This window comes from Numenius arquata, chromosome 1 (assembly GCF_964106895.1).
Source record: "Numenius arquata chromosome 1, bNumArq3.hap1.1, whole genome shotgun sequence".
In the NCBI taxonomy this organism is placed as follows: Eukaryota; Metazoa; Chordata; class Aves; order Charadriiformes; family Scolopacidae; genus Numenius; species Numenius arquata.
In genome coordinates, this window is record NC_133576.1 from 117,456,584 (window position 1) to 117,476,123 (window position 19,540).

The 19,540-nt window shown below is 39.9% G+C and overlaps 1 protein-coding gene across 3 annotated transcripts; it reads right to left on the reverse strand.

Moving 5' to 3' along the window:
- Nucleotides 1–1,043: 1,043 nt before the first annotated feature.
- On the reverse strand, nt 1,044–19,252 carry USPL1 (ubiquitin specific peptidase like 1). 3 transcript variants are annotated; one of them, XM_074148899.1, is made up of 10 exons: nt 19,100–19,252; nt 18,839–18,913; nt 13,352–13,447; nt 12,585–12,713; nt 10,811–11,462; nt 8,489–8,575; nt 7,932–8,061; nt 6,536–6,661; nt 5,710–5,870; nt 1,044–4,514 (listed from the first exon to the last, which is right to left on the reverse strand). In XM_074148899.1, exons 3-10 carry the CDS (start codon nt 13,352–13,354, stop codon nt 2,644–2,646), a joined length of 3,159 nt encoding a protein of 1,052 aa, XP_074005000.1. In that variant the 5' UTR covers nt 13,355–13,447; nt 18,839–18,913; nt 19,100–19,252; the 3' UTR covers nt 1,044–2,643. The 3 variants fall into 3 exon arrangements, with proteins under 3 accessions (XP_074005000.1, XP_074004990.1, XP_074005009.1); XM_074148889.1 differs by having other exon boundaries at nt 1,050–4,514; nt 13,281–13,447; nt 19,100–19,237; XM_074148908.1 differs by lacking the exon at nt 13,352–13,447 and having other exon boundaries at nt 1,050–4,514; nt 19,100–19,122.
- Between the last annotated feature and the right edge of the window lie 288 nt (nt 19,253–19,540).

The window sequence follows — 19,540 nt, forward strand, 5'->3', positions numbered from 1 at the left end:
GTGGGGTTTTCATCCAATCTCAGCTGAATTCTCACCTGCACAGGATGAGAGGCAGTAAAACATTTATGGAAAAATACAAACCTGCAAAGCGTCTTCTTTACTTAACTATTTCAGGCAGCAAATAACTTGCAGCATTAACAGATTTAGTTTCATACTTACTTTAATCTCAAGTGTTATTTATTTGCTCATGGATCTTCTATACATATGGGTGTCCATCTTGTATCCCATACAGCTGGAGACCGAGGACTCCTAACATATATGCACCAATATGCCCCCGACACCCTTCTCTGCTATTAACTTTATTGTCCTTCCAGTACCTAACAGGGGCCTACAGGAGAGATGGGAGGGACTCTTTATCAGTGAGTGTAGCGATAGGACGAGGGGTAGTGGTTTTAAACTGAAAGAGGGGAGATTTAGATTAGATATTAGGATGAAATTCTTTACTATGAGGGTGGTGAGGCACTGGAACAGGTTGCCCAGAGAAGTTGTGGATGCCCCCTCCCTGGAAGTGTTCAAGGCCAGGCTGGATGGGGCTTTGAGCAACCTGCTCTAGTGGGAGATGTCCCTGCCTGTGGCAGGGGGGTTAGAACTCGATGATCTTTAAGGTCCCTTCCAATCCAAACCATTCAGTGTCCTTCCTTACACCAGGACTTTCTTATCTTCTAGCGGGGTCTCTTCTTCACGTTGCCCTATGTATTTTGCACCACGCTAACCCCAGGGTCGCTGCTTCACTCACCCCTGGGTCTGTGCCCTGTCCCAAGCCAGTAGTGAAGGAGCTCCCGCTTCACAGCTGCAGGCAGCTGCAATCCAGTCCTGGTGTCCACAGTCCAAAACCACAGATAGTGTCTGCACTTGAAGGCAGCTCGTCACTGCTTGGGGAAACCTCTGCAACAAGTAGTCGGGGGGCAGTGAGACACACTGCGTTTTAGTGATTTGCACACATAGAAACCACCGGTTGGAAAACTCCACAGGAAATTCCTTTCACCCTCTCACGTCCTGCTGAGGCACCTATTTTATTCACTGATAAATCGAACACTAATTTTGGTCAGCATTTTTTAATAAGGGAATTCACACACAGGCAAACCTTTCACCAGTGGCACACTGGCCCTTTACATTCTGAATCCATTGATTCATTTTCTATTGTAACATTACCAATTACAACATTTAAAACAGAGGCGGAGCTCAAGTTCTTTACAAAGACTTGTATTTCAAGAATGAAACCATTCATTGTCTGAAGTGCCGGTTTGATAAACATATACATAACTGCAACAGAAATAGCTTGGCAAAGTGAGTTCAGTGCCACTGACAGTTTTTTTGAAACACGTTTTGAACCTGGTTCAAGCTATCCAAGACCACTTAAATCTGCCTTGTAAGAACAATTATGTTCAGCCGCACCTATTAGAAGAGTAAGACCGAGGACTTAATGTTTTCAACTTGGGATCTAAAACCATGAAAAAATGCAGAATAACTCTAAAAATGGCTGAAACAAAGACTTTGCTGATAACACCTTTGTTATTTCTGAGTACAAGAGAAATGTACAGCTAATGTAATTTAGCATATAATACCCTCAAGCTCTGTGTCTATGAATTTAAAAAAGACTCTCATCTAGCAGAATGAAAGCTATCCAAATCCAGAAAGCTATCCAAATCCAGAATCCCTCTGCTTACTCTCCACTGTCTTGCCACATTTTCCATCACTATCTTCCTATTGACCTTGCCTTTCCTTGTTACTCTCACACAGGACCAGGGTGCACTGCTCTAGCCATGAAAAACTCCTAGTGACAACAGTAGTGGGTGCTAACTTACAGCTAATTTTAATTCTTAGAAATCTTTCTTTTATTAGTGTATTTGCAGTTAAAAATTACTAAAAGTTACATCTGACATTCCTTCTCAGTGCTGCAAACTCTGGCCCAAATTTTATTAATCTTACTTAAATAATAACCTGGCTCAGAATATCCTGTCAAAATATATTTTCAGTTATCCAGGATGAAAACTCAGTACGAGCCATAATTTCCAATAGGAAAATTTCTACCATGTATCCATCCTTCCTCGAATCCAAGGGGTGAGCTTGTTGAAAAGTAATTCTGAAAGGAGTAGAGTTCCTAACAGAATACCAGCCTCAAGTTTAATTATTGCAAATGTTTAATGTTGCAAATTACCTTTGTATCAAAGCATCAAACATCAAACATCCCCAATTGTAGAAGGTACTTCTATTTTTTTTTTCAAATGTTGGACAAAAAGACTTTTGGAGTTGGATGATTCTGTAAAATAAATCACTACTACCTAAATGATATTTCTTACACTGTTACGTCATCAAGACTACACAAGTTTATTATTTCTTATACTCAGTGGAATGTGGATGTTTTCCATATTAAAAGCAGCAAAAATTAAGACTCATAGGAGCTTTTAATTAAAAATCATCATCATATCTGACAGCTAAAATAACTGCTTCTCAGAAAAATAAAATGCATTAAAACCTTATTTGCCTGCTACAACAAAATTTTAAGAAAAATAATACCTCAATTGTAAACTGTTCAAGTACAGCCAGTGTGCAACGACACTAGTTATAAAATATAATTTAATAGTGCTTTGCTTCAAAGTATACATAATATCAACAAATACTTGAAACCAAGAAACCGAATATTTACCAAGTTTCAAACAGAGTTTCATCAAAATGAGGTAAATCTATGTCACCTGCCATTGAGCTCGGTGCTGAAATGGAGAATAGGTCTTCAAGGATATCTTCCCTTGTAGGGCTTTCAAAAGCAAGTTTTTTCACACTGGGTTTGCTTATTGCATGAAGTTCCGAGTTACTGTCCTTTACAGGACTGTAATAATTGTGGTCCTCGCTTGTCACCGCTGCATGTGGCACACTGGTCTTCTCATCAGCCGCTGGTGCTGCAACGCTGCTATCCACCATTTCCATATACATACATTCCTCTTCACTTTTTGGAGCCTCTAAGGAAGCAACAGTTGAAGTAGGGGACAGTAATTCCGCCAGTATTTCATCACTGTTATTATGGCTGGTGCACTCAGATTCACTATCTGCGACATCAATCTGATGCTGCAGTTCCTTTAAAAAGCTCTGCAATAATTCACTGTCATTGTGAGATGCCATCGGTGATGGGGTGCTTTCACCTCCACTCACAGGCTTTTCATATTTCATCTGTTCCACTGCTAGCCTATCCAGTGAAGCCAACTTCTTCTTTTTAGCATTAAGTTTTTTTAACAGTTTTAAGCGAAGTTTTTTTGTTTTGTCACTATCTGACTCTTCTGCCTTCCCAGAGTTAGAGCTAGGTGAATGGAACTGAGTCACTTTACCTGAGGTACCCAACGTACTTCCTGACTTATTCCAAGTTGGACCTTCAACAGTGGTATGACTTGCTGTTGGAAGACGAGTGCTTTGAGAAAACCCTTTGAAATTTGATAAAGGATGACTATTATTACTCTGAGGAACCACTGACTTCGGGGTCTCAGTTGTTTTCTTTGTACCTCTGCTTTGAAAACCACCAAAGTTACTTGCTCCCTTAACCGGCAATCGCACTTCACTTATTTTTTGCATTGAGGGAGTTTTGCAACTTCTCTCATTCTTGAGAGCTGAGGCACTTGAAGGCATAAAAGAAGTATTCTTGCTTAATAATTTCTTTACCCAGCTTCCTACAAATCCTCTTTTTTGGTCTTTGTGTGAAGGCTGAAAGGAATTATTGGCAGCAGAAGAATTGGCAACCTGAGAATTAACTATAATTTTGCTTGCATCTTTCAAGTCCGGTGATTTTTGTATAATATTCTCTACTGGTGACAACTTCTTGTTTAGCTCTAGTTCTGAATTTGATCCACGTTCTCTGTTAGGTACATTAGTTCTGTCATCTGTTCTTTGAGCAAGCGACAAGCCAGGGTCATGTTTTTTGGGCACAGAAGGAGTAATATTTGCTGGGTTCAACTCTTCCAGAGGCAAACAAACGCTCGAATTTTCATATAACATGCATTTATTGTTCACAGCTAGACTAGATCCAGCAAACTCTCCTGTATATGGAGTGTTAGGTGAAAAAGCTGATTCCTGTTGTTGTGGTGTGCCCATTTCAGCAAGGTTATTTCCCACCATCTGTCCATTCAGCAGCGATTTACCTTCTGAGTCAACCTGAATTCCTTCAAGCGTCAGTGTTACAAGATCATCACGTGCCAAATTTTCTAAACCGTGATGAACAATACTTTCATCCTCAGGTAACTGCTGCTGTTTCTCATCTGGAGTTCTCACAGAATCCTCTTTGCGATGTTCTGGAGGTATTTTGTCTACTGTGTTATCAAAACCACAATGCAACACTGTGGAATTTGACTGTACATTATTAAGAGGAAAACCTTCAATGTTTTTACTCTGGAACTGTGAATTCAGTTCTTCTGGTGCATGGGATGTTTTCTTTTCCCAGATAACAATATGAATCTCTGAAGGAGGAACTTCAAATCTTTTATGTCTCTTGCAATATGGCCCCTTTAAATCATCACATTCAAGCCAAGTTCCTGAAAAAGAAATAGCAACCAGTGTAGAGACTCAGAGACTTTTAAAATTGAAGTCACTATCCTCAGACATTTGTCAAATACTATTATTAACCCACTCCCCTAACAAGCAAAAAATAAAGAGTTTCTTCTCCGTTCTTTATTACATCAGAGAAAACTGGGAGATTTTCACTGTAAAAATATCACACATAAGCAGAATTTGCAGCAATATTATTACAGTAATATTACTACATTATTACAGTAGGTCAACCAAAAAACAAAGCTAAGTTGTTTTTGATTGGGTTTTTTTGAGTTAATGATTCTGAAATCTTATCTGAAAATACCTGCACAGCTCTCAGGGAAGAACCAGCTCTCAAATTAAGTTTCTCAGTAGACCTTTACATTGCCTGGGTGAGAGGCACAGGGGTTTAAGAGAAACTGCTCATTTTAATAATCTGCCTCATCATCTGCAAATTGTTCATAGATCATGACCAAATATTTTACAGCTTTAAGAATTTAAAAATAGCAATATATGATGTATAGGATGTTCCTAACTAGGCACTTCCCAGGTGCTTGTTTCCTCTTCCTATTTCTTCTTAAACTCTGGCGTATGATTTAGACAATTTTCATGTTGTCAGAACACTTGATAAGACTGCACTCCACTCTCTCTACAGAAGCATGAGAATCAAAATATCAACTTTTCACTTTCTCCATTTATGGAGTTCCCATCACTGGTACAAACATCATACCATTAGTAAGGTTTCTAACATGGATTTGTGCCTCAGGTGCAGTAACGTTCAGAAATGAAAAGAAACTTCATTAATGCTGGTAGTTCCATAGGTTCTCTTCCTTCCGACCAAGAACGGATTAATAACTAGCTTCAAAATAACCAATACCATTTGTCCCACAGTCATGCCCAGACTGTATTTTTTAACTTTTACAAAGTTATGAAAGGAAACAACTCTACCCAAATAACTTTTGCCAGTGAGTACAGTGTAGGACAGAACGCTGCTGAACAAACGAGTTAAACCAAACTGAAACCTTCACCCTGACTAGCAAAGTTCCCACAATTATTCACAAAATTTTAGTATGAATTTTAGAATACAGACAAAAGAAATCCTAGTTATTATATACAGACTGTTGAGACTATCGCAGTAGCCCATAAAACAGTATTTCATGCAGACTCATGAAGTATTATAATAGAATTTATGGTTCTTACCATCAGGATTCAAAGACCAGGTTATGAAGTGCTTCTTATCTGTTTGATACTGAACAATAGATGTTATTTGGTAGGTATCTTCTTCAAACTGAAATGAATAGTCCTTCAGGTTGTTATGTGGCAAGCCTTCTACGAAATGTAACATTAATATTGAGGGTACTCTAATAAAAGAAACAATAAAGTACCAGTTTATTACAAAACAATAGTGGCAAAAGTTCATAATTAAAAAGTAAGGCATCTCAAAGAGTATGTTAGTCCTGCCCTTACTGTTCTACTTCAACACAGGACTCTTCAGATTGCATGGTTGTCAAGGGATAAGAATACTCCAACTGGACATTCCATTTTGCTATAGATCAGGAGAAAAAGCCAAGACAACATAAGGGATTTTGGGAGTGGGGAAAAGGTGAAAAAAAAAGACAACTGTGCCATAACCACAGTAGGAAAGGACACTGTTCCCAAGTCAAACTAGCAAATAGATGATCAGGCAACAGTTCTATCCACCAACAGCAGGGGCTGTGGAACAGCTGACACTGGGCATCAGTTGTCTGTATTTACTACTTGGTAAGAAGTATTTACGACCTGGCTCAAACACATGTGCTGGTCAGCATGTTAAACACTGGTCTATGTTTCATGCTTCTTAAACAATATTTGCCATCTCAGCATTTAAGAACGATCTAAAAATCTTCAAAAGTGAGTATTTATCAGAGTTTAAAGTTTAGAATCTCTGCAAACTCAAGATAATAGTTTGGTTTTTAAAGTGAAACATTCAATAAATTTTCTCAGAATTTTATGTATTTTATTTTCAAGTTCACATATCCAAACTCACTTTTCCAAAATCATCTGTCGCCTTTGAGATCTGTCACTACAGTTATTACATGGTCCAATATGAACAGCATGAAGTGGATGCCAATCAGGGATTATATTCGTGAATGTTGTTAGCGTTTTCCTAAACCTGGACACACATACACACACACAAAAAAAGAGTAAATTGAGTTGCTGATCAGAAAACAATGAATATACACACTTCACTAGGAGAAAAAAACTTATAAAAATGTTTAGACAAAGCCAAAGTCTATTCACATTCATGCTATTTGTATGAATTCCACTGTGACTGCATCACATCCAAGTCAGCACTGAAGTCAGTTCTGCCAAACAGTATCAGTCACCATTTGTTCTCAGCAGCTCTGTGGCCTTCAGTTTCACATTATTTGCTCTTTCTCCCTTAGCGTGTTATCTCTGTTTCCTTCCCAACATAAGAGAGAGCTTGTACCAGGATTTGTCTAATTTACTAGCTAATACAGAATCTCAAGGAGAGAAGGAAGCCGTAACAAATTACCTCAAAATCCCTGTTACACAAGATCTTGTTTTCAAAAAACAGTACATCCAGAGCTGAGATTACACAGAGGTTATATTGTATGAAAATACAATGTACGGGATATTAAAGTGAAATAACGTAGTTTATTCATTCATTAGCCACAGAAAGGACTTCCTTTATATTCAACCTACCCTAGATTTTTCACCATTAAAAAAACCCAACATGGTACATAACAAAGGCTCTTGAACACATCCTATTAACTAGGACTACAGTGTGTGCTGGCAGTGTAACAGACAGCATTAATCTCATCTCACTTGGGGATCTAGAATTTTATCATATAAACCTAAGATAGTGGAGAGAAACAGGTATTTTTCAAGTAAAGTGAAGTGAGCTGTCTTCTTAAGGTGTCTCTCTTTTTCTGCTGAGTCTAAAAGGAGCCTAAATGACTAGCTTGTACCTGCAGCTACACAGAACTAAATCAATTCTCAAGAAATTACTTCCCTGGAATACTATTATAAAATGGATAAATTATGTGAGAGAATCTCTGATTCTTTGTAATGCAAATGAATATTACAGATACTCTTCAACAGCAAAAGTGTACTAGGAATGTATTCTTTAGAACCACAACAATTTGTATACTCTTAGCAAAATACCAGAGTGAGCATGGCCAGGGACTCATACAGTTACCTACTATTCCTTAATTAAATGATAACATGGTTTCCTAAGACATGACATAGCAGTAAACTATTTGCAAATGCTAGCCTAAAAAAGTGGATCACGTAAAACTTCACCAAGCTTAAACTGTACAAAACCTAGAGATCTGAACAAAATCAACTATTACATGCAGATTTAAAAAGGTATGCTAGAACAGTTATATAGAAGCTACTTCAAAAAAAATAAATCTCACCGTTCCTGGTATTTGTAGCCACAACATACACATTCAAACTTCCATGAAAACGAATGCAAGAATAGTTTCTCAGCTTGTTGATCCAGCTGCAAGAGCAGAGGGAACGCAAACACTGGACTCTCCTGCTTACCTTCAAAGTTGGGGCAGAAAAAAGTCACTGAATATTTGAAATCAGCTTTCAGTACTTCAAAAATGAAGAATATAAGCTTATTGCTATGATATGAAATCCAGTTATCCCTACAAGGCTGTATTTCTAATCCTCACAGCAAAGGGATTGATCCATGTTATTAGGTTGTTATCAATCACAACTTCATGACCACAGCAGAGTTACAAAGATGAGAATATGCTCTCTAAAAAGTCAAAAACAGTCAAGGGACAAAGCAGCTGATCATACTGTAAAATATGAGCATGTCACCAATAAAATAAAAAAAAAAAAGGATTTGCAAGCTGACTTGGGTGCATGTACACATTCATATTTTTATGTACTGACACGCTACAAGGCTTTACATGTAGAGTTTCCTGAAAGTAAATACTGAGATGCTGCACTAGTTACTTACCTAATTCACACTTAAGCCGAGGCTGAAGCTGTGTAAAAATTCTGTTTCTGATTTCATTGAGATGCAATTCTGCTTTTGGAAGAACATCTAAAGAAAAAAATACATATGCTTTCATGTATTTATGTGTAACACCCCCACCCTTTCACACACACATGTATCCCTAACATGCAGTCACTCTCTACAAGCTGATGCCTTTCATATTGACCTGTTTGCCTAAAACTGTCAGTAAAATAGCCAATGTCTGGTGTTAATTGATTTGAAAATTACAGAAGAATCTACGGAAGTTATAAACATTTTACTGCAGTCTGCTAACCAGTAGTTAATTACTCAACCTGACTTAAATTATGGCTAAGAGTCTATACCTATAGCTAGATAGTCATGACATTTAAGGATAATGTAACCAGACATTGCAAACACTGGAGATTCAGAGATTAAGAGTAGATCTAAAAACCTAAACATTATGATCAAAAAAGTGAAAAAATTTGCTTACATGCTTTGTAATGATGTCATACAATTCATAATAAAAAATTTAATTGTGCTGTTCCAGATTAAATAGTGATTTGCTAAATTTAGCCTTTAAAATAGTAATTAATTTTAAAATACTGTACATTATATATTTTACTATGTATTTTAAATTTACAAGGTACATTGTTCATACACAAACACATTCTTAAAGCACAAGCAAGAACATAACTTGTACTACACAATCATGATCATAACCTGCACAAATTAAAGGAAGGATTTAGAATAGCTGTGAAAATGATTTCTAACTTACAAAACCTATGTAAACAAAAAAAGATTAAAAGAAGTTTCTTGCAGTTCTATTGCTTTTGATTGTTTTAAAAACCAACCATATGTAAAAGATGCTGAAAAATTACACAGAAGGGCAGTATAAACACTACACCTATTCTCTACAACAACACTCTTCACCCAATCCCCTCTCCACTGTTGCACAAATAAACTAATTTGTTTTGCAGCAATTCCTGGAAATGAAGTTTGTTATCTCAAATGACACTATATTCCAACACCCAACATCCCCATTTAAGGGCTCTTGCACACCAGAGCTCCTTTGCAAACACAGCACAACAGAGGGGAAAGGAAAACATCTCAGACAGGTTCTGTGATGGTAGAGGGCTTCCAAGTAATAGCCAAAACCGCAAAAAATCAAGCAGCCTGACTTTCTGGCAAGCAGAGTATATGAACTGCTTCAGAATATTTTTGGATATTTTTTTTCCCCTCTGTAAATAGTTGTTTTCTCTGCCACAAGTTGAATTAAGCCATTTTTGATATGCCTATTATTTTTCCCAGGAAAGATACAATATTCTTCAAGTTATATAATGCTGTTCTGGGACTATAGTCTCTGTATTCAAACGCACACTTTACTTGGAACACCTATCAGAAAAAAAAAATTATGAAAGGTACTGGCTAACCAGGGATTTGTATTAATTCTATAACAGATGAGCTCTTAGAATTTCAGACTTATGACACCAATGGGTCAGTTTAAGAGGACTAAGAGAAACAGATCTTAGTTTACGAGTCCTAAACTCAATCCACAATACAGAAAATTATCAAGGTGACACATTACAGTGTCACATCTTCCTCTGACTCCAGCTGTGCTGCCTGGAAGGTTGCCCCCAACTGCCCACCACTGCCCTTGTGCTTGGAGGTTACAGTCCTCCAGCCTGTGAGTACTCACTAGCCCCTTCCAGGTAATATGAACCAGGTTAATGTGCTTGATTAATTTGGACTGAAACGGGCTAGGAAGCACTATCATCCACAGCACAGCTTGCAGACCTCAGGGAAGTGTTCCTTCAATGAGTGCAGCTGGAGCCAGAAGAGAACATATGTTCCCAGCTTTACTATTTTTGGTGTGACACGACAACTGTCCATTTATACAAGGATATAATCCACAACAGAAATAATTTTTAAGATTAAGATTAGAAAAGAATCCTAATATGATAGGGGGAAGGAAACAGAAGAGGGGAACAGACAGAGGGAAGGAAACAGTCAAGCCCAATTACATAAACAATTCACATATTCTCTATGTGGGATAGGACAAAAAAAAATAATAAATCAATAGATGCTTAGTGTTTGATGATTTCAAAGTGTGCACATTTACCTCAAGAAAAACAATTTCAGAGGTTACCAGGATTCTGCTAGATAAAGCACACTACTCTGCAAATTCATGGTAATTCATGATAACTCATTCTTTTGTGACCTTGAAATAGAACTGCATATTTAAGTGCACTGTACTAAATTCCACGTATTTGTACCAGACCAGATCAGTCTGAATATGAAGAAACAGCAGCTAAATTTACTCACCTTTTACTTTACTCCTTTTACAGGTATTCAGAAGCACAGTTGCTTGATTATATTTTGTTAAGAGTTTCTGGAGCAAACATTTCCCATCATTATATTCTTCTGCTAGAGCAAATTGTAATATTTCTAAGTGTACCAGTGCTGACAAAATACAATCTAACCAACAAAGATTATGTGTGTTTCTCCACTGAAGACATAACTCTGTGTCGTTAGTGGAACCTTTATCCTCTTTGAGCAAAATTTCAGAAGTTGTTGAGCAAAGTTCAGAATTTGGCAAGAGTTGTGTTCTGGGACTAGCAGGCTTAGGCGGACTTTCTTGATAGTTGTTGGTGTTTGTTTCAAAATCCACCTTCTGCATGCTGGGCTCCTCATCGTTACTAGTTTTTTGCGGGTCTTTTTGTAACACATCACGTAGGCTTGACTTGGGAATACATAAGCTATTCTGATAGCATTTGACAACAGGGTCTGTATTAATAGCATGCTCAGCATTTACCACATTATTAGCCCTTGCTTTTTTTGAATGTGATTCAACAGAAGAAAAGTCACTGGTATCACACAATTTCCTTTTCTTAAGAGTAGATGGAACTTGATGATTTTCAGAATCAGCAGAAGTAATTATGCTGTTTAATGGTTTATAACCAAGTGGGTAGATACACTAAAGGAAAGAAAAAAAGTTACAGTGAAATCTACAAAGCAATTTCAGGTGAACAAGAGCTAAAAGAAGTACAAACCATACTCTTAAAACAGAATGTAGAACTTCTATAAAGTGGTATTTTAATGAAATCAATACATAAATTCAACATATGTATGCCAGAAAGGGTGTTTTATTCAGCCACTGCCTTATAAGCAATTGTGAAGTAAATACATCAGTAGTGATAATCAACACTACTTTTCCAGTAAATGCTTTCAGCCCCTGAAAACAAGCTAATTTTGCTGAGGAGAGTCCTCTTGTCTTATTCCGTTAAATTCCTTCCTTCATTATCTTCCCATGCCTGAGAGATTACTGGTGCCAAAATTGACAGGGTATCTTTCAGGCTAGCCAGCTGCATTAGACCAGGTGTTGGTAGGGTCTTAAACATATAGCTATTCTGCAACCAGAATGTAGTCAAATCCGCTATTACTGATCTCCAGAACAATACCATGATTATTTAAAAGCAGAGAGGGATAGGAAAAGAATCTCTGAGACCCATATCTAGTCTAGTCTCTGTCTACTAATTTAAGGGCACCAGTTTATATGGGATTGCTATACCCTCCCCACACACATGGAGTAGTGGAGAAGGGAGAGGCAGCAAAATCACAACTCAGATATTTAGCACCACAGAAATCTAGCTAAGGTTAGATTTAAAAGGGGGAAAAAACCCAACCAAACATTGTAATTATAATTACAAACCAATTTGCATTACCCAGACTTAAAGGAGGGAAAATAGAAGACTCACATCTGCAAGAGTTGTGTTTTAGCTACATAGATCATCAAAGTTTTGCCTTTTATTCGGATTCCTACAAAGATTTATTTAGTACCACTTGTGTTGCTTTGCTCTCCTTTATTCATTTTAATCTACTCTTTAACTCTTTAGGGTAGCTAGGTATGCCTAAGCACTGCACGTACACAGGTTAGTTATGATTTTGTCTATATACAGATAAACATCATCCAGCATATGGACTCAAATGGATCCTATTTCAACAGTCTGCTTACCACCAGCAAAATCTTGAACTTAAAGTAACTGCTGAAAGTAAAGGCCTCTGCGCTACCAAACAAAGCTGATAATCAGCATAATACCTGAGGATTTTCACAAAGAAAAATAGACTCTTGAAAATTAATGCGGTAAGTCCGTAAAACTTGGATCTGGCCCTTCTCTTTGCAGACTGGACAATACTCGTGTGCAGTTGTTTCCAGAGGATCACAGTTCTAAAAAAAAAAAAAAAAAAAAAAAAAAAAAGAAAGAAAAAGCAGTATAAACTTATCTATTTCATGTTATCCCAAGGTGAGACATACATACATACCAAAACAGAAAACCAACGTGCAACTTCTTAATGTAATACCTCATACAATATAAAAAAGTAAACTAGATTGGTTTTTTTAATATTTATAAGATATATATTCATGTGGTAGAGTGTTCTAAATAAATTTATCTTTTGATTTAAATATTCAAATATTTAATAAGGTATCTTTAGCAACACAATTATGCAATGTTTCCTTCTACTTGAACTAAACCACAGGACCTTATTGCCAGGGAACACAAGCTCAGATCTTTGAAACACAAATCAATTTTCATAGGAATGCAAACAGTTGCAAAAATAGTGCCGGTAAAAAAATCATAGGCACATATTTACTTAGGATAATCTTTCGCCATTTTTATAGATTTCCGTGGAAAATAATTTTGAGAATTTTTTTTGTAAAATTAAGACCAATTAAAAATCTCTCAAAGCAGAGAAAAATGAACTTTGCACACATGTAAAACAAGTTTCAACTGACTTTTCCCAAATACCCCACCATGTGGAGTGTCGATTTCCCTATACCAGTCCCTTCTCCAATCACTTGCAAACCATTTGTAGTCTTCTGGGTATCCATCATTCTGAGCCACTGGCTAATTTATGTCACTTGTAACAATGTCATGACCACTAAGGATTTTTCAAAGACTCCTGAAAAATAAGAAGTGAATAAAACAATTAAAGAAAAATTAGATCAAGTTTTGGGAAAAAAAATATACCAACAATAATGCAGCCTGTATTTTCTGTAAGAATGAATTAAGAAAAGCATTTTCTTAACTGAGAATACTTATTTTCTAGTGCAGATTATGAACTCAAAACTTTAAATTAAGTTGCACAACAGATTTAACAGCCTTAGGCCCTGAATTTGCAAGTTTATCTATTCTTTGCACTCTACAACGTCTCACATATTTCCCAAGTGCACTATAGTTTACAGAAATGTAGCTGGGCATCTCAGCTTACTGCATTTAACCCTCAGAAAGAACGAACTTCTTTAAAAATGGTTACAATAAGATCCCATACAGTTACAGGTGGGTAATGAGGAACATTAAAAAACAACCAACCAAAAAAACCCCACTGTTGCACCTTTCAAAACAGTGAATTTAGTGCATAATAAACTAGTAAAGTTTATACTGCAAACATAAGTAGAGGAGTGCATTCTGCTGCTACTGCCACTTTTTGGAAGCTTCTCCTGATGTTATTTTAACAATGTTACAGACTTCATAGCAAACTAAAGCTCTTTCACAGTATCACTGCTACATAATTTTATTGCATATTTTAAAAGTGGCATTGAATACTCTATTTAAATGATTTCTCAAATTCAGGGGCAAATAATGCCTTTCTCACATCACACAGACACATTTGTGGAGGACAACTGCAGTATGAACCAGGTCCACATCAGATGGCAACTCCTTAAGTCTATTCCTTCACTGGCACTGAGGCTAAAGACTCCTTGAATCAGCCAGAAAAACAGAGGTTTAGAGCTACAGGGACCCAATTCTGCTCCTGCTGACTTCAAATGGAACTAACTAGAATAAATACATATCTCTTGAAGATGCAGGAGGAAGATCAGGTAAGTTGAATTGCAAAGTCATCAGTGTAATAATATCTTTCCTTCAGCCCCAACTGTTCCCTTTTCATTACTTCCACTGACCATCATATCCTTTTAACCCTTTCTTACACTACAGAACTAACTCAGATGACAGTTCCTTTTGGAAAAAATAAATTTCCCAAGGCATTCTTGGAGATCTGTGTAAATACCAGTTCAATCCCAAAACATTTATAATACTGGGCAAGGAGAGACTGTACAGAACTGGACAGAGTGCTGAAAACCAACGGAGCATGAATTAAAAAAGCACAGTAGGAAAATGTAACAATGCATTTCAAATCGGTCCCCAATGGCAACTTAAGAGAGGGTCAAAATGAGATGATGGTTGTGTCCTAGTGACACTTTCAACATGTTCAGCAGCTCTTTTCGGAATTACCAGGCTGCAGCACGTAAAGACAGTATACCCTGACTTATAAAACTAATGGTTCTAACAGAAGGTAAGAACAAAAATATCAACCCATATGCCTTAGTGCACATTTAGTTTTCAGAGTTGGAAGGTGTACAAGAAACAGCATGGTCCTGGGCTCACTCAAGGTAAAAAATAATGAATTAACTCAAAGTATACAAGCTTGTTGGACTATAAAAGAAAGGCAAGCTCTCCAATTTTTCACACAGTGGCAATAGCACTATCACACTGTGACTCAACTCTATTATCATATATTTAGTCTAGCCAGGAACTTGATTTTTTTTTATACAAGTTCTGCAGATATCAACCACACTAAAACACATAACAACTTTACTCTCCATGCTACAGTAAGAAAATGTCTCTAACTTGTTCAGGGGACTTTTAGGCAATTCCTTGGTCTGAAGCAGTCTCAGCTCTTCAGAGTAAATAAAATACATTGTTCACATGAGGGGAACTCAAGGCAATTTCCCACCACATAAATGCAACACACACTCAAAAAGGTTAGTAACAGTAAGAACCTGCAGGTTATTCCTTTGTAAGCATGCCCTGGTTTTATAAAACGTATTTCTTCCTTTGCAAGTCCCTGTTTTCCCTGTCATCCCTCTCAAAAGGAAAGCAAGTATTTTTTTCAGTGATGTTCCCTATTACTTCTGCTCTTCTTTTTAAACCTTGAATACTGTTCTGAGATGTACAATACCTTCCCCAACTATAATCACCCAGCAATAGTGCTACAGTGCTGGAGTCTAAGACTTTTATTGCACTTATGAATATAACAAACCTTAAAAAAAATATTAATTGTCCTTTTATTTCAAAGACATAAACACAACAAGCAAATAAAACAGGTCTGTCAGTACTAGATATGCAGAGTGGTATCAAGTGGCCTGCCTGTACTTTTCAGTATTCATAAGATTACAGCAAGTTATTCGTGATCTTTGCACAACGTACAAAAGTTGGGCATCAGATCAACAGTTGTCAAGAAAAACAGCCAAGTAAAAGACCGCTGTATCAAGTACTGAAATAACTCATTGTAGCAACAGATAATACCTGCATTACAGATGGGAACATACATAGGAATGCACTTTCAAGCTTACTGAGTCATGTTTTAAACCATTTATGCTACTTTCCTTCTTTTATCCTATATACTTGAAGAATGTAATGCAAAATATGCTACGGACCTGGCATAATTATTAAGGCTACGCTTATGCTTTCTTCAGGAGATGAGTTGATCTAATGGCTCGCTGCTGCAAAACAGGGAGGTCTCCTCTTTTCTCTTCTTTCTCTCCCCCCACCTTCTCTGACAGCTCACATTGTCAGCAGACTTTCCAAAAGCTAACCGAACACACAAACCAGCAGAAAACTCTGCAAAGCACAAGTTTTTCTGTTGTTCTAGTCAGTTAAATTTGCCTATGAAAAGGTCTGATGAGCTCCAGAGCTGACAGGGCGAAAGACAGAAAGATACAGATTTGATGGATGGACTGTTAGATGACTAAGGAATTGCTGGATGGCCACATCCGAACAGTAGCAGTCAACAGCTCAATATCCCAAGTAGACACCAGTAATGAGGGTGTCCCATAGGGTTCTGTATTGGGACCAGTACCATTTAATATCTTTATTAATGACATAGTGAGGTGGAATGTGTGCTCAGCAAGTTTGCAGATGACACCAAGTGGTGCAGTTGATAAGCTGGAGTGAAGTGATGCCTTCCAGAGGGATCTTGACAGGCTGCAGTGGTGGGCCCATGTGAATCTCGTGAGGTTCAACAACGCCAAGTGCAAGGTCCTGCACATGCATGAGGGCAAGCCCCGGTATCAGTACAGGCTGGGGGATGAAGGGATTGAGAGCAGCCCTGCTGAGAAGGACTTGGGGGTACTGGTGGATGAAAAGCTGAACGTGAGCTGACAAAGTGCACTTGTAGCCCAGAAAGCCAACTGTATCCTGGGCTGCATCAAAGGAAGTGTGGCCAGTAGGTCAAGGGAGGTGATTCTGCCCCTCTACTCTGCTTTGGTGAGACCCCACCTGGAGTGCTGCAACTGGCTCTTCAGCCCTCAGCACAGGAAGGACATGGACCTGTTGGAATGGGTCCAGAGGAGGGCCACAAAAACAATCAGAGGGCTAGAACGCCTCTCCTCTGAGGAAAGGCCAAGACAGTAGCGGTTGGTAAGCTTGGAAAACAAAAGGCTTCAGGGAGACCTTATTGCAGCCTTTTGGTACTTAAAGGGGGCCTACAGGAAAGATGGGGACAAACTTTTTAGCAGAGCCTGTAGTAACAGGACAAGAGGCAACAGTTTTAAATTTAAAGAGGATGGATTTAGATTGGATGTAGGGAAGAAATTCTTTACTGTGAGGATGGTGAGACACTGGGACAGGTTACCCAGAGAAACTGTGGATGCCCCATCCCTGGAGGTGTTCAAGGCCAAGCTGGACGGGGCTTTGAGCAACCTGGTCTAGTGGGACGTGTCCCTGCTCATTGCAGGTAGGGGTGGAATAGATGATCTTTAAGGTCCCTTCCAACCCAAAACATTCTATGGTTCATTGATAAAAGGGACCTGGACCTTTTGATAACACTGAGCGGTACTTTGTGAAACAACACCTTATAAATAAAAATCAGTTACAAACTGCAGTAAGCAGGTGACAGAACACTGATTACATTACAGTGAAGAGACCATCTACTCTTTGTTTAAAGGCTAAAGGGACATTTAAAAATAACCTGCTTGTAAATCATCTTACATGTCTTCTTTCCTTCATCAAGGGGATATTGAAAAGATTAAAAGAAACAAACAAAAGTCTGACAAAAAATAAAGTAAGAAAAATTTCCATGTGTGTACCTATCCATTCTTTATACAAGAAGAAATCAGAGTTGTAAGTTTTTTCTTTATTTGAAGTTATAAGTATAAATATTCAAATCACAGCTACCTCCCCCAAAATCACAATTTTAGCCGCAAAACGTGTTCCATTAAGTGCAACAGTAATAAGACATCATTGCTGTCACGAAGTAACTCTCTCTACACATAGCCTGTCAGCGCTAAGCAGAACTGCAAATCTCCCTTTCTGTGTACATTTCTTCCCTGCAAGAAGCCTAACACAGAATAAGGCAAATAAAGGTAAAACTGATAAAGTTTCAAAATAAACCTGCATGCAGTGTTATACTCTGCTGTTCTAAAAGTTTTTCCTACAGTCAGACTTCTCTTAAGCCTCCTTATATTAAATGCTTTTATGGGTGTATGAGAAAGGACAGGAACTTGTTGACAAATCCTTCTGAAAAAAATGTGAGTTAGCGTGGGGAAAGTACATAGCCTAAACTAGTGTGGTTTACTCTAGCTGCAGCTAAGAGATGTAAGATTTCAGGAAGGGACTTTGTGTCGGCAGAGCCTCAGCCTCTGGCCCCAGGCAGTGGAAGTCGAGGGCACAGGGGCGGGTTGGCAGCTAGCCCGCTGCCAGGGCTGTGCTGGGGGGGCTGCCCTTCCTTCAACACCAAAAGGTGCTCAACTGTTTCAGATAAACCTATGGTTAAACAGCCTCCTTGGTTTTTAATCCACATCCAGAGTGATCCATGTGCTATGGAAAGACTGTAGAAGAAAAAAGTGTTTATAGAGTTAATTATCAGAACATAAGAAAACTGTGCAAGGGGGATATATCTATCTACACAGGTGCACTAGTACCTCACCAAGTCCATCCTTAGGCCAGGTTGGACAGGGCTTTGAGCAACCTGATCTAGTGGAAGGTGTCCCGGCCCAGGGACACTCGATGATCTTCCCTACCAACTCAAATCATTCTATGATTCTCTGGTTCATGAAGCGCTCTTCCAACCAGCTTTAATGAACAAAGGTAACGCCCGCCCTAACCACACAGCTATTGACATGAAATACTCAGTCGGCATTTAGGAACCCGTCAGGCAGCCCTCCCACCGCAGCCCACGCAAGAAGCACCCCGGTGGCCTGCCCAAGGGCTCGGCGCGGCCCGCGGCCGCCCCTCTCGCCGGCAGCCACCCGGCCTGCCGGGCCCGGCGGCGCGGCCCCAGCCCCGTTCTCACCTGCTGGCCTCCACCGCCGCGCCTCGGCTCTCCGCGCCGCCACTCCCGGGCCCCTCCGTCGCGCTCCCCAGCGCCCTGCGAAGCACAGGAAGCCCTAGACCCCAGCTCGCTCGCTCGCTCGCCCGCCCGCCTGCCTGCCCACTCAGTCGATCGCCCACCGCCCGCCTCCCCTCAGCGGCCTTCCCGCGCGGCCCGCCCCCGCCCCACGTGCGCTCCGGCGGGCGCAGGCGCGGGTCTCCCTGCCCCGCGGCCGTTACTCACCGGCCGTTACTGCGCGGCCGTTACTTGCCGGCTATTGCCTCAGGGCGGCCGATGGCCTCAGGCGCGGCCGGCGCCACCGCCCGCCCGGCCGCTGCTGCTAGTGCTGCGCAGTTTCCGGTGCGTCCCCGCCGCCATGCCAGCCCGCCCCGCCCCGCTCCGCTCCCGGCAGGCAGCGGCGGCGGGCGGGAGCGGGGCTGCGCGGCGGCGGTGCGAGCAGCGCCTGAGGTATTCTCCCTCCCCCCCGCGGCCCTTCCTCCGCGCTTCCTCGTGCGGAGCGGTGGGAGGGGACGATGTGCCCCGCAGCCCGCCCTCCCTCCGTGGGGGACGGCCCTGCGAGCGGCCGCTTCCCTCCGTCGCCTCCCCGGGCGCCTAAGCAAAGAGGGGGCCCGCACCTGCTCCCCCCCCGGCTCGTCGGAGGGGCGAAGGGCGGCAGCCGGGCCT

Bases quoted from the DNA above. Each gene is read 5' to 3' on its own strand.
- USPL1 (XM_074148889.1), bottom strand. From the start codon at position 13,379: ATGATGGATACCCAGAAGACTACAAATGGTTTGCAAGTGATTGGAGAA. The intron at 12,714-13,280 runs GTCAGTTGAAAC...TTTTTTTTTTAG, and splicing joins TGGTGGGGTATTTGGGAAAA to AACTGTGATCCTCTGGAAAC. The intron at 5,871-6,535 runs GTGAGTTTGGAT...TTCTTTTATTAG, and splicing joins CGACAGATGATTTTGGAAAA to AGTACCCTCAATATTAATGT.